Raw genomic sequence first — 15,405 nt, 5'->3', positions numbered from 1 at the left:
TACCTGTTCTTAGAGGGTCTAAAAAGAAGAAGAATTTCCTAACAGCTGTACAAACATAAAAGGAGTAAAAAGATTTTTCCAGTCCATCTAACTGTGGCAAAGTAGGGATAAGTTCCAAAATGTAGTTTTCTAAATCCTGAAAAAAAGAATTTTAAAATATTAAATGTCCAATCCTGATTCTTTATTAGCTACTGAAATATAACTTCAGTTCTAAAGATTAGTCAGCATTAATACTCTAATACATGAGCTAATGATTATGTTTGTGGTAAAATTTTTATATTAATTTTTTATTAAACATTAAAAAAATATCATTTGAGAGAGAAACAGAGCAAGGCAGAGACAGAGCTTCCATCTGTTGATTCACTCCCCAAATACTCTCACAGCCAGGAGCCACGACCTCAATCCAGGTCCTTCTCTGGGGTGGCAGGAACCTGATCACCGGAGTCATCATCACTGCCTCCCAGGGTCTGCAGTAGCAGGAAGCTGGAATCGGACGACAGAGGCAGGTGCCAAACCCAGATATTCTGATATGGAAAATGGGCATCCTAACCAGTGGCTTAATTGCTAGGCCATACTCCTACCCCATATTGAAAATTTAAACTATCTCCGAATACATCACACATTCTACATAGTTCCAACCTCAAAAGTAACGAAAACTATAAATTAAAATTCTCACTTCACCTATTTCCTCTCTCCTGACGAAACCTGCAGCATCAGCTTCTGATGTAAGGAAAAGAATCATACAGCTTTCCAAAGAAAACGAATGCAAGTATCAGAGTACTTTAAGAAGTTCATGGAGGGCCTGGCACTGTGGTGAAGCGACTAAAGTTACCACCTGCAATGCTGGCATCCCATAATGGGTACTTGTTTGATTACCGGCTGTCCACTTCTAATTCAGCTTCCTGCTACTGCACCTGGGAAAGCAGCAGCAGATGGCCAAAGTCCTCCCACATGGGAGACCTGGAAGAACCTCCTGGCTCCTGGCTTTGGCTTGCTCCAGTCCTGGCCATCTGGGCAGTAAACCAGTGGATGGAAAATCTGTCTCTCCTCTCTATAATTCTTTCAAATAATAATAAAAAAAGTTCATGGAATATGGAATTAAAGGATGTTGATTTTGGTACAAAATAATACTGAAATCCATGAACAGTTTTTTCATGATAGGCATTTTCCATGAAACTTTGTTTTCGATAAATATTTGTTTGAAATGCAGAGGTAGAGAGAGAGAGGGAGGGAGAGACAGAGATTTTCCATCTTTTGGTTCACTCCCCAGATGGTCGCAATGGCAGAAGCTGGGCAGATTTGAACCAGGAGCCAGCAGCTTCTTCCAGGTCTCCCATGTGGGTACAGAGGGCCCAAGGACCTGCGCTATTCTCCACTGCTTTCCCAGGCACATTAGCAGGGAGCTGGATTGGAAGCAGAGTAGTCAGGACTCCAACTGGCACTCCCATGTGATGCCAGCACTGCAGGAGGCAGCTTAACCTGCTGTACCACAACACTGGCCCCTTCTGCGAACTGTCTGAAGTTCATTAATATAAGCCGATCCATATATATGTGTTATTTCCAGCCCTCATTTTACACAGGCTGTGGCAACATACTATGAAAATTGCTGCTGTCATTTATTAATAAACTTTATAGTCAATCCACATTGGCTCTCAAAGAGCTGCTACTATTTATTTATTTTTTTTTGACAGGCAGAGTGGAGAGAGAGAGACAGAGAGAAAGGTCTTCCTTTTGCCATTGGTTCACCCTCCAACGGCTGCTGCGGCCGGCGCATCGCGCTGATCTGAAGGCAGGAGCCAGGTGCTTCTCCTGGTCTCCCATGGGGTGCAGGGCCCAAGCACTTGGGCCATCCTCCACTGCACTCTCTGGCCACAGCAGAGAGCTGGCCTGGAAGAGGGGCAACCAGGACAGAATCTGTTGCCCTGACCGGGACTAGAACCCGGTGTGCTGGCGCCGCAAGGCGGAGGATTAGCCTAGTGAGCCGCAGCGCCGGCCTCTATAAAGCTTTTTGATCTCTGTCAATTTTATAGGTGAAAAATGCTATCCTAGTACAGGGTTATCTGGCATTTCCCCTAGTATGTGAAGGTAGTTTTTTTGTATGAATAAGAAGCATGTTTATTTTACTTTCTAAACACTAGTTCTATGATTTACCCAGTTTTCTTTTGGGTTAATGGCTATTTTCTTCTTGATCTCCAGAAATTTTTATTTACTGGGGGTAACTAGTCATTTGTAAATGAATTTTAGTTATTTTCCCTAGTTTGTTGTTTTAAGTTGGTTTATGATGGTCTTTGAGCTACAGATTTTTAAAAAACATTTTTTGCACAGCGCAGGCATGAATGAGAGTAGGGAAGGGGCTCTGTGTGCAGGGGTGGACTGGGGAGGGGATCTGCGAGCAGTGAGGTGGAGGGCTGACCCACTTCCCGCCCTCCTGCTGCCCTGCGCATGGCTGGCCTTGGTAGGAAACTGTGGCAGCATACACTGTCCATACAGTCCATGTGAATCTGCAGCAGTGATGAGGGACTGGGGGTGAGGGAGGTCTGTCCATGGGCACCCGGAATGCCGTCAGGTCATGGTTGTGGAGACCATAGCCTGCCACATGGGAAATGGAAAGCTGCTAGCCTGGTTGGATGGGCTTACGCTGTGTATATTTGTGGAAATGCAGTTTTAAAATAAATTTTAAAAATACAAAAAAATAAGAATATTTTAAAATATTTATTTATTTGAAATGCAGAGGTACAGAGAGAGGCAAAGAAATCTTCCATCCACTGGTTCACTCCCCATATGACTTCAATGGCCAGGACTGGGCCAGGCAGAAGCAGGATCCAGGAGCTTCATCTGGGTCTCCCATGTGGGGCCCCAAGCACTTGGGCCATCCTTCCTTGCTTTTCCAGGTACATTAGCAGGGAGCTGGATCCAAAGTGGAGCAGCTGTGACACAAACCAGTACCCATAAGGGGATGATGCTGTCACATGCTCCACCTTAACCTGCTGTGCCACAACACTGGACCCAACCTACAGAATTTAGATCTGAAATATTTTATAATTTATGAAATAGGCATCTCAAACTTGATGTATCTAAAATGGGACTCTCCTCTCATGCCTAACTCTGGTTTTCCTATTCCAGCAGTTATTTAAAACAAAAATTTAATACTTATTTTTGGTTCCTACCTTTCTTTCACCAACACCCTACCCCAATATCCAATTCCAATACAGCCACAAGTATTTTTCTGGAAGTGAGTATAGGGAGGCATACAAAATCCATATTGATTTAATCTATTTATGGCTTTCTCTTCAGCTACCACTCACTGTGGTCAGGACCAAAACCATTTCTTATATAAATTACTAAAGTAGCTGCCTTAAAGATTCCTATAAGCTATACAGATTTTCACTCTAGCTTCCTTAGAAATCTACACAACACCCAGAGTGATCTTTTAAAATATAAATTTTTAAAAAATATTTATTTATTTATTTGAAAGTAAGAGTTACACAGAGATTCTAAGGAGAGGCAGAGAGAGAGAGACAGGTCTTCCCTCTACTGGTTCATTCCCCAATTGGCTGCAATGGCCAGAGCTGAGCCAATCCGAAGCCAGGAGCCAGGAGTTTCCCCCAGGTCTCCCAAATGGGTACAGGGGCTCAAGCACTTGGGCCATCTTCTACTGCTTTCCCAGGCCACAGCAGAGAGGTGGATCAGAAGTGGAGCAGCTGGGACTTGAACTGGTGCCCATATGGGATGCTGGCACTGCAGGTGGTGGCTTTACTGGCTACGCCACAGCGCCAACCCCTTCCCATTACCCTTAAAATAAAATCCAACCCCCTTACCCTTACCTAACCCCGCTATGTGGTGTCCAAGCCTACTTTTCCAACCTGACCTCCTTTCACTGTAACTCATATTTAAATGCTCTAACCACACTGGCTTCCTTCTGTTCCTAGAACAGGTCAAGTTTAATTCTGCCTTGGAAACATTGTAGTTGCTTTTCCCTCCACAATGCTGGCTTCTTTCTAGTTCTTCAATACCTAAAAATCACTACCTTAAAGAGGTGCTCCTCCCATCTTTTCTTTCTAAAATAGCCCTCAACACAGGTCATTTGTTTGCTTTATTGTCTTACACCCTATTTTATTTTCTCCATTTGACTTGTCACTACTTCAATTTATGTTGCTTCTAACTTAGTGTCTGTCTTCTCATTCTGCTGGGGAAAAGAGCTCCTTAAGGGTAAGGGTTAGAAAAGTACTTGACACAAATTCTAACCCAAAACCCTAACTGTTACTAAGCGCTCACTAAGTGAATAAAAGTTTGCATATGCTATTTAAAGATGCTGCTCTGGAAGTCACTGTCTTAAATTCATGACACAAAGTCTGGTTTCAAAAGGCAAAGTGGCAGAGGATTAAGATGGTGGAGTAGGGAGGAAGCTTACTGCTCTAGTCTAGGAGAAGACAGTTTTAAGAAAGTAGAGAGAGCGCAGCCTTAGGGAAGAGTTAGGGAGACAATGGCAGAGGAAATTCCATGCAAATTAGAGAAACACAGCAGACCTAAGTGGAGGGTGTGGACAACACACAACTCAGGAGCCCAGCAGCTGAGAGCCTCCACACCAGCTTTGGAGAGAGGTGAGACCAGACTGCAGAGCTCAAGCTATTGGCGATAAAGCTGCAGGAAAAGCCTGGAGGGAAGCTGGCTTGGAGCCCTGTGGGGGATAGTGCACCTGCCAAACTAGAGGAAAAAAAAAAGAGGGGGCACATTTCTCTCTCCCTGATCACCTACAATGGTGTCCTGTTACAAGCTGATACAGAGCAAGTGACATTTTGGACATATGTAACAGCTGAACCAGCTCATGTCCACGCCCAGCAACCAACTGAGTGAAGACTCCTGAGTCTGGTAGGGAGAACTGATGGGGGATTGGGTGCTCGACAATGTGGGAGGCTTGTGTGCCAGGACTGTGAAAACACTGAGGCTGCATGGGAAGGCTCAGGGTGTGGCTGGGACTTTGGGCAGTCACTATGGAAGGCCTCACACACTTAGTGCTCCCTGGTTCCTTGGTGAGGGACCTTGCTGGGGAATCTGCTTACACAAGGACCACACAGATCCTTTGTGTGGTCCTTATGGAAGTGTGAACGAACAATATACCCAATGGGGCTAGCGCTCAGGCAATGATCTACTTTAAGGAGAGGAAATGAGCTGAGTCTATGCCAACAGAAGAGAAACCTCCCCTCTGATGAAAAAAGAAAAAGAAAAAAAGATTTACCATGCCCAACCTGGGTGTCACCTTAACACTTTCTTCACTTGGAGCACTGAACAGAGCTCCCTGGCCACACCCACTACACGCCTCCAGGTATTCCCTGAAGCAGACACTCTACTTCTCCACACATAGACCAAAGATAAAAACTGCCACAGCAAACACACAAAGAAGAAACTAATGAGTATCTCCACAAATGCCGAACACTAAACAGAACAATTCAAGAGACAAGAATAAAGAACACAACATGAGGCCCCCAAAAGAACACAACACTTCAATACTAGAATGTGAAGATGAAGAGTTTGAAGGCATGCAAGAAATTGAATTCAAACAATTGATAATAAAAATAGGTGCTGGTTCAAGTACGGGCTGTTCTGCTTCTGATCCAGTTCTCTGCTATGGCCTGGAAAAGCAGCAGAAAATGGCCCAGTTGGGCCCCTGAACCCACATGGGAGACCCAGAAGAAGCTCCTGGCTCCTAGCTTCCGATTGGCACAGCTCCAGGCATTGCAGCCAATTGGGGAGTGAACCAGCAGATAGAAGATCCCTCCCTCTCTCTCTTTCTGCCTCTCCTTCTATCTCTGTATAACTCTTTCAAACAAATACATAAATCTTTAAAAAAAAATTACATAGAAGTAATCAGAAGCAAAGGCACGAACTAATGAAATCTGTACATGACATGAAAGAAAATTTCTTCCACAAAATTGAGATCTTAAAGAGAAAGCAAAATGAAATCTTGGAAATGAAGAATTCAATAGAACAAATAAAAAATGCAGTGGAAAGCTTTAACAACAGAATCGGTGAAGCAGAAGAAAGAATATCCAATTTAGAAAACAAAGCACAAGAAATTATATAGTCAGACAAAAAATAAGAAGAAATTAGAAAATTTAAAAAACATTGTTGGGAATCTACAGGATACTATCAAACGACCCACCATACAGGTTCTAGGAGTTCCTGAAGGCATGGAAAGAGAGAAAGAATTAGAAGGCCTTAATGAAATAACAGAAAACTTCCTTAATTTGGAGAAAGAAAGGGACATCCAAGTACAGAAAGCACAAAGAATTCCTAATAGTCATGAACAGAAAAGATCTTCACCACGACACACTGAAATCAAACTCTCCACAGTACAATATATGACCCAGGCATCCCACTCCTGGGAATTTACTGAAGGGAAATGAAATCAGCATATGAGAGAGTTATCTACACCTCCATGTTTACTGCAGCTCAATTCACAATAGCTAAGACATGGAATCAATCCAAATGCCTGTCAACTGAAGACTGGATAGAGAAATTATGGGATATGTACACTATGGAATACTACACAGTGCTAAAAAAATGAAATCCAGTCATTTACAACAAAATGGATGAATCTGGAAAACACCATACTTAGTAAAATAAGCCAATCCCAAAGGGACAAATACCACATGCTCTCCTTGACCTGTGATAACTAACAGAGCACCTAAATGGCAATCTGTAGAAGTGAAATAACACTCAGAAGCAATGTCTTGGCTATTGAGGAACAGTTTTTTTTTTTTTTTAATACTATTTGTTTAACTCTTTAATTATCATAGAGTTAAACATATGTGTACAAATCAACTGAAAATAGATCTCAGTAAAAAAATAGGAGGAAGAGAGCTTGGGAGTGTGGGTGGAAGGGTGGGCATGGTGGGAAGAATCACCATGTTCCTAAAGTTGTAATTACGAGGTATATGAAGTTTATAAATATAAAGCTGTATAGTTCTGCATACATTCCCATAGACTTCTAAGAATACAGTTTAAAAGTTGCCATGGGACACCAAATCTCCTTAACCTGAGCAGTGAAAATACCATCTTAAGTGTTAAAATGATCATATGGATAGGTTTAAGGGTCTGGTAATGATAGAATTTAAAAGGAGTGAATGCTCCAACATGGGAGGCAGTCCACCCAGCAAACTCACAGAATGACCATTGCTTTAAATAGCACTCTGACCTAAGAATCAGCCCTTAAGGCATTCTGATCTGGCTGAAAAGCCCATGAGAGCATTTCACACATGGAAAGCCAAGACACTGAGACAAAAAGTGTCCTACATGAAGGATCTCGATCAGTGAGACCCTACTGGAAAGAAGTGGTCATCAAAGAAGGATGTACTTTTCTCTGAAGGGAGGAGAGAACTTCCACTTTGCTTATGGCCTTGTACAAATACTGATGGAGTCTGTGGATTCAAAAGGTTTCCATAGCCTAGGCAGCTCATGTCACAAGCCTCCAGTGATCACTGAGGTCACACATAAGAGTGTTAATTGTTAAATTAACAACAAGAGTTATTGTGCACTAACTTCCCATGCAGGACCTCTGTCCTCAAAGAGTTTTACTGTAACTATCTAAAAGATGTATCATTCTTGGGTGCTTCCTTAAAGTTAATTAAGTTTCTTAAATACCTTGGTACCCTGCATGCATGTAAGAGACTCAGAAGAAGCTCCAGACTCCTGGCTTCAGATTGGCCCAGTAGATGGAAGATTTCTGTCTCTGCCTCTGCCTGTCTGTAACTCTGACTTTCAAATAAATAAATAAATTAAAAAAAAAAAAAAACTATAGAGATATACTTCCTTTCTTCTCCCCTCTCCCATCTCTTTCAATTTTTATTTCCATCCATAGAAAGAGGCAAAACAAAGCCTTTATAATAAGGAAGAGTGTTTTATAAAGCAAACTGTTAACAAGGATTCTCAGAGCTCTGGAATACCTGACCCCTGAGTAAGTATCAACAGGCAGCTAACTCCAGGAGCCTTTTCTTTTCAAGGAGGCCTGAACCTTTAAGGACAAGAATTTTAAAGTGTCCTGGAAAGGTCTCACAGTATTAATGTTCAGAAGAAGCTAACACATTCTTCAGACATCTGAACAAACAGCCTGCAATAAACTACAACAGGAACTATAACAAACCATACACAAGAACTCACCTTTCTTTAAAGCTATAGCCGAATAATTATTTGGTGAACTAATACAGTCTATGCCAAATTCCCTTTCTTCCCTTCCAAACTGCACCCCCCCGAAAGAAAAGCCTCCATGTGTGGGAAAAAAAGCTTTTTTTAAAAAAAATTATTTATTTTACTTAAAACCCACAGTTACACAGATAGAGAAGAGAGAGAGAGGGAGAGGGAGAAAGGGAGAGAGCGAGAGAGGGAGAGAGGAAGAGAGAGGTCTTCCATCCACTGGTTCACTCCCTAGGTGGCCGCAACGGCCAGAGCTGTGCTGATCCAAAGCCAGGAGCCAGGAGCTCCTTCCGGGTCTTCCATGTGTGGTGCAGGGGCCCAAGGGCTTGGGCCATCTTCTACTGCTTTCCCAGGCCATAGCAGAGAGCTGGATCAGAAGTGGAGCAGCCAGGTCTTGAACAGGGGCCCATATGGGATGTTGGCACTGCTTGCAGCGGCTTTACTCGCTATGCCACAGTGCCAGCCCCGGAAAAAAGCTTAAGCTCTAAAGAAACCTACAAGTATAATTTAGATGCTCATGTTTACAGGAAGCATAGCTGTTTGGATCATTAGCTTTTATTTTCTGTTGGAAACTAATTCCATTAGTACCTAATAGGAAATAAATGGCCTTTTGGTAATGGACCTTACATCCAGTAAGGGGAGGAAAAAAAAAACAAAACAGTAACTCTTGGCCTATCTTAAAATAGTCACATATTGACATCATTCATGAATCAACAAATTTTTCACCGTTTCTTCAATGATATTTAAACCTTTAGAAACTTAAAAAAAAAAAAAAAACACTTTCCCTTTTAAAAGGATTTTCTTAGATTGAAGAAAAATAACCCATAAGTTTTCTAACTGTTAATATACATTAAAAATATAATGTAACACATGATTTGTAAAAGAAAAAAATACTCCCATAAAAACAGAAACACAACAAAACAAGAATCATCCTTAATTCCAAAATCCAGAGATGACTGCTGTGAATATTTGGAAGTAGTTATTAAAAACAGGTTAACACTTACAGATTCCCGAAGGTACCCTTGCCCAGCGACGTCATACAAACTGAGTCCTATTCTTGTTTGATGAAGCCAAACTGATAATAAACAAGCAAATGGAATGTAATTATTAAGATCTCTCCTGTAGCATATGTATGGAAAAGGCAGATAGCTAGATCAGTGGTACAAGCTACTCTAATAATATAAACATGTTTCTTCTCACATATATTATATGATGATTAAGCCCCAAACTGTTTGAAACAAAACAAATATACAGTAAGATAACAGATTTCAACAATTCCATCATGACCAAAGACCAAAGATAAAGTAAAACAGATACCCTTGGGATCTTATCCTTTACCTATTAAACTTGGTGTTCCACCAAACAGGGACAGCCAATGTAATACTGTCTTCAATAAAGATACTTTTATTCACTGGGGTTAATTACTACAAGCATTCGTTAGAGCCAGTACATAACAGAATTCCACAGATCATTATGGTTCTCATACAATCGTAACAACTCCATGTTGTTTTAACAGAAGTTCTTTGTAACTGATGCTACAACTGTGGGCTTGAAACTCTTTTCAGGCAACTCACCCAGAATACAGTAGCAAAATAAATCACCAGTAAATTAAAATGATTTCCAATCACCCTACACTAAAATTCTTGGTTAGCTGTGATAATTCTAATCTGCTAGTATCTTTAGGATACTTGAGTTCTTTGTTTATATTTTATAATAATGAACTCAAATTTATGTTAGAAAATCACAGCTCTAGTAAGTTCCATGAAAGAATTATACTACTAGTAGAACAAATTTTGGTCAAAAGATAAGAAATTCTGTGACTCCAACAGCCAGAGTTATTTTTCATGTGAAAGAAAGAACATGAAAGCACAGATAAAAAAATCTACTGACTCCCAGAAAGCAGTTGTTCAAGCACAAGAAATATTACCTTTCCGCATAACATAATTAAAGAAATGCATGATGGAAATTCTTCCATAGGAATCTGTATGAAAGAGTTTAGCGAAGACTTTTGCTGTGAAAAATTGCCTAAAAAAGGAAATAAAGATTAAAATGATCTCCCAACATAATACAAAAATAATTTCAACATGAATCAGAAAGAACACATAAATTCATACAAATAAAAATCAAAATAAAAAAATGGAAGAATTAAAGCAAATACTCATAGTACAAACTTAAAATATTAAGTCAGACATTTTTGTATTCTTTTTTACTTGACATTATTTTGTCTTAAAAATGAGGGCCTATGATAGAATTAAAAAGGGAAGAACAATTCAACATGGGAAGTGGGATACACAGCAGACTCAAAGAATGACAAATGGCCTAAACAGCACTCTAGCCTCAGAATCAGCCCTTAAGGCATTTGGATCATGCTAAAAAGCCCATTAGTGTATTTCAGGCATGGAAAGCCAAGACACTGTGGCAAAAAATGACCTAAATGAAAGATCTCTGTGAGTGAGATCCCAGTGGAAAGAAGGGGCCATCAAAGAAGGAGGTACTTTGCTCTGAAGGAAGGAGAGAACTCCCACTTTGGTTACAGCCTTGTCTAAATAAAGTTGGAGTCTGTGAACTCAAGAGGCTTCCATAGCCTTGGCAGCTCATGACAAGAGCCTCGGGTGATTACTGACGTCATAAATAAGAGTGTTAATTGTTAAATCAACAACAGGAGTCACTGTGTACTTGCTCCCCTGTAGGACCTCTGTTCTTAATGTGTTATATTATGAGACTTAACAGTAAAACTAGTCTTTAAACAGTACGCTATACTTTGTGTGTCTGCGTGTAAACTGTTGAAATCTTTACTTTGTAGAGAGTTGCTCTTCTGTAAATAAAGATAATTAAAAATGAATCATGATGAAGAATGGGATGGGAGAGGAAGTAGGAGATGGGATGGTTTGCGGGTGGGAGGGTGGTTATGGGGGAAAGAACCACTATAATCCAAAAGTTGTACTTTCTAAATTTCTATTTATTAAATAAAAGAAAAAATTTTAAAAAAGAAAAAAAAGGAAAAAAAATGAGGGCCTAAAGTCTCATACATATAACTTAACAATTTCATACTAATGTAATTGGAAGACATTTATTTATTTATTTGGAAATTAAGAGTTACAAAGAGAGAGAGATGGATAGAGAAAGAGATATCTTCCATCCACTGATTCACTCCCCAGATGGCCACAGCAGCCAGGGCTTGGCCAGGCCGAAGCCAGAAGCTTCATCCTGGTCTCCCACATTGATGGCAGGGGCCCAAACACTTGGGCCATCTTCCACTGCTTTCCCAGGCACATTAGCAAGGAGCTGCATCAGAAGCGGAGCAGCCAGGACTTAAACCGGTGCTCATATTGAATGTTGGTGTCCCAGGTCATGGCTTTACCTGCTACACCAAAATATTAGTCCCATATTAACATAATGTTAAAAATACTTTTATTAAATTTCATTAGTAACTCAAATTGACACAAATGTCACACCACTGAGTTCAACTTTTACTAACATTTGAGGCATTTAAAATATTTAACAGTGAGGCCAGTGTTGTGGCACGGCAGGTTAAGCCGCCACTTACGATGCTAGAGCACCTGCTCCTGCAGCTCTGCTTTTGGTCCAGCTTTTTGCTAATGTGAAGGTAGCAGATGATGTCCCACGTACTTGGGCCCCCTGCCACTTGTGTCTCCTGGCTTCAGCCTTGCCCAGCCTCCGCTCTTGCGGGCAACTGGGGAGTGAACCAGTGGGTGGTTCTGTCTCTCCCTCTCTTTGTTGCTCTACCTTTCAATTAAACAAACATATTCTTAAAAAAACCTTAACAAGGAGCAAGCATTTAGCTTAGCAGTTAAGAAGCCTATATTCCACATCAGGGTACCTAGGTTTGATTCCCAGCACCTGACTCTAACTTCTTTCCAATATAGACCCTGGGAGGCAGCACTGATGGCTCAAGGTTTCTACCCACACAGGAGACCTGCATCATATTCGCTGCTTTGGTCCCAGTCCAGCCATGACTGTTGTGGGTATTCGGGGAGTGAACCAGCAGATGAGAACTCTCTCTTTCTCTTTAATAAATTAAATTTTTAATAAAAAGCAAAGCTTGATAAAACACACTCCTTTGTAAATTACATTACTCTTACTTGCACTTTGGTCCAGCCTTTTCACCAACCTTCAAAAAACTCTCGTAATTGATCATTGCTTCCTCTCCAATCATAGGTGGTGTCTGGTGTTTGTCCAGCAAAAACCATAAGTTCTTAAGAAAATTACAGAAATGAAGATATTATAACTTAAAAAGTAAAATTTAAAAAGTTAAATATATCGTTTCTATTAGAATGATGATCTGACAGCAAAGTTAATATGAAGATAAATCTCCTGCCCTATTATCTTTTTGATTACTAATAACAACAACAAATAAAGTGCTAACATTTATTGCATACCTACATAATTTTAAATCCAATGCCTGAAGTTACACAGCAGGGCTAGGATTTGAACCTCTGCCCTCTGACACTAGCAGTGGTTCTCAACATCAATTGTACATCAGAATCCCCTAGGAACTTCAACAAGAACCAACCACACTATCACTGGGAGCCATGGCCACAGTACAAGCTCAGCTGATTTTGGTGGGAATCAGTGCTCAAGAGCCTAGGCTGTACCGATTCGATTCAGCACCAAGAGATCCTGCATGATTTAAGCAGCACAAATAAGAAACAGTTAACAGCAAAGCAACTTTTTACTTCTTTCTTACCTGTAATTCTTCATTATCTAACAGTTCTCTGCTTTTCCTTTGCAGAAAGACAGCTCTGGATTCCTCTCTTAATTTCTGAAGTAAGACTTCGTCTTCAGCAGGTAGCTAAAAACACATCAGAGATTACTACATGTGAAGTTTAGACACACAGATCATGTACAATGTCATGTGGCTTCATAAAATAACTGTATATCATTGCTTCAATTTTTTATACCTCACTCTAATTCTGCTTAATATTCTTTTTTTTTAATAAAGATGTATTTATTTATTTGAAAGTCAGAGTTATACAGAGAGAGAAGGAAAGGCAGAGAAAAAAAGAAAGATCTTCCATCTGCTGGTTCACTCCCCAGATGGTTGCAACGGCTGGAGCTGCACCAATCCGAAGTCAGAGGCTTCTTCCGGGTCTCCCTTGTGGGTGTAGGGGCCTAGGGACTTGGACCATCTTCTACTGCTTTCCCAGGGCATAGCAGAGATCTGGATTGGAAGTGGAGCAGCTCGGACTCGAACCAGCGTCCATATGGGATGCCGGCACTGCAGATGGCGGCTTTATCCATTATGCTACAGTGCCGGCCCCTGGTTTAACATTCTGTAACAAAACAGATCTAGGGGTTGGCACACGGCACAGTGGTTTAGTTGCCACTTAGGATACCTTCATCTCATATCAGAGTGCTTGGTTGAGTCCTACCTACTTTGCTTCTGATTCAGCTTCTTGCTAAAGTATGCTTTCTTTCCTGGAAGGCAATAGATGATGGCTCAAGTACTTGGGTCCCTCCTACCCATGTGGGACACCTGGACTGAATTTCAGGCTCTTAACTTCAGCCTGGCCCAGCCCTGACTGTTGTGGAAGTTTGGGGAGTAATGAGCTGATGGAAGATCTCTCTTTTTGCCTTTCAAACAAATTAAATAATTAAGCAAAAAAAAAAAAAAAAAAAAACCAACAACAACAACAACAAAAAACCCACAGACAGGTGAGCAGAGAATTCAGTAACCAGTAAGGTCAGATGCCTGCCCTGGAAAAGCTGGAGGCTACTCCAAGGTTCATTTTATATTCTTACAGCACTGTGTTTCTGTTGTCACCTCAGAATAATACAAAATTAAAACTGAACTAGCTGAAGACTGACAGTCTTGGGAAAACATGGCCATGGATCCTGAATCCCTTTCCTTCTTGGTGACAGTCAAGCCTATGTCATTATGCTGGCCTCTCAGACAGGTCTTCCAGCTGGGGCACTGGCACAGCAGGGCTTTATGATAACTTATTTTGGGCCTGGTGCTGTGGCGCAGTGAGTGAAGCAGTGTCTGCAGTGCCGGCAAGCCAAATGGGCACCGGTTAGAGTCCTGTCTGCTCTACTCCTGATCCAGCTCCCTGCTTATGCACCTGGGAAGGCAGTAGAGGATGGCTCAAGTCCTTGGGCCCCTGCACCCATGTGGGAACCCTGAAGAAGCTCCTGGCTCCTAGCTTCAGCCTGGCCCAGCCCTGGCTATTGTGGCCATTTGGGGAGTGAACCAGCAGATGGAAGTCCGTTCTCTCTCTTTCTCTCTCCGGAACTCTGTCAAATAGACAAAATCTAGGCCGGCGCCGCGGCTCACTAGGCTAATCCTCCACCTAGCGGTGCTGGCACACCAGGTTCTAGTCCCGGTTGGGGCGCCGGATTCTGTCCCAGTTGCCCCTCTTCCAGGCCAGCTCTCTGCTGTGGCCAGGGAGTGCAGTGGAGGATGGCCCAAGTGCTTGGGCCCTGCACCCCTTGGGAGACCACGAGAAGCACCTGGCTCTGCCATCGGATCAGCGCGGTGCGCCGGCTGCAGTGCGCCAGCCGCGGCGGCCATTGGAGGGTGAACCAACGGCAAAGGAAGACCTTTCTCTCTGTCTCTCTCTCTCACTGTCCACTCTGCCTGTCAAAAAAAAAAATCTTAAAAAAAAAAAATAGACAAAATCTTTGAAAAACAAAATGACTCATAAGTGACTCAGCATAATTTGTTCAAAGGATTTCTTCTTCCTTTTCCATTTTCCCCATTAAATGCAGCTCAGAAACCCTTAGTCTAAACTGGAGAATATGGTTTCTTTTTTTTTTTTTTTTTTTTTGACAGAGTTAAAGAGAGAGACAGAGACAGAGACAGAGAGAAAGGTCTTCCTTTTTCCGTTGGTTCACCCCCTAAGTGGCCGCTACAGCTGGTGCGTTGTGCCGATCCGAAGCCAGGAGACAAGTGCCTCCTCCTGGTCTCCCATGCGGGTGCAGGGCCCAAGCACCTGGGCCATCCTCCACTGCCCTCCCGGGCCACAGCAGAGAGCTGGACTGGAAGAGGAGCAGCCGGGACAGAATCCGGTGCCCCAACTGGGACTAGAAGCTGGTATGCCGGCGCCACAGGTGGTGGATTAGCGTAGTGAGCTGCAATGCCAGCCGAGAATATGGTTTCTAACTTTCATTTCCAAGAACTGAAATGTCCTCCTTCCTGTCAAAATGAATGGAGGGGCTAGTGCTGTGGTGAAGTAGGTTAAGCATCCATCTGCA

The 15,405-nt window shown here is 42.0% G+C and overlaps 1 protein-coding gene across 12 annotated transcripts in view; it reads right to left on the bottom strand.

Annotated features, from left to right (window-relative positions):
* The window catches only part of PPP2R3C (protein phosphatase 2 regulatory subunit B''gamma), a 39,670-nt gene that overhangs the window by 18,857 nt on the left and 5,408 nt on the right, over window positions 1-15,405 (bottom strand). For 9 of the 12 annotated variants that reach the window (XR_016217874.1, XR_016217875.1, XM_002718140.6 and 6 more), the window contains 5 exons: window positions 12,899-13,003; window positions 12,294-12,406; window positions 10,118-10,215; window positions 9,195-9,265; window positions 4-136 (listed from right to left, as the gene is read on the bottom strand). Coding sequence is in view for 10 of the 12 variants with exons in the window: in XM_002718140.6 (XP_002718186.3) it covers window positions 4-136; window positions 9,195-9,265; window positions 10,118-10,215; window positions 12,294-12,406; window positions 12,899-13,003 (520 nt within the window). In the remaining 2 variants the exon portion in view is untranslated. The other 3 variants (XM_089309766.1, XM_089309767.1, XM_089309764.1) reach the window with 3 other exon arrangements.

The sequence above is a fragment of the Oryctolagus cuniculus genome, chromosome 12 (assembly GCF_051225735.1).
Source record: "Oryctolagus cuniculus isolate XC-2025 breed Fujian yellow rabbit chromosome 12, ASM5122573v1, whole genome shotgun sequence".
Lineage (NCBI taxonomy): Eukaryota > Metazoa > Chordata > Mammalia > Lagomorpha > Leporidae > Oryctolagus > Oryctolagus cuniculus.
The sequence above is the reverse complement of the archived record's forward strand: the minus strand, read 5'-3'. Positions and strand labels throughout refer to the sequence as shown.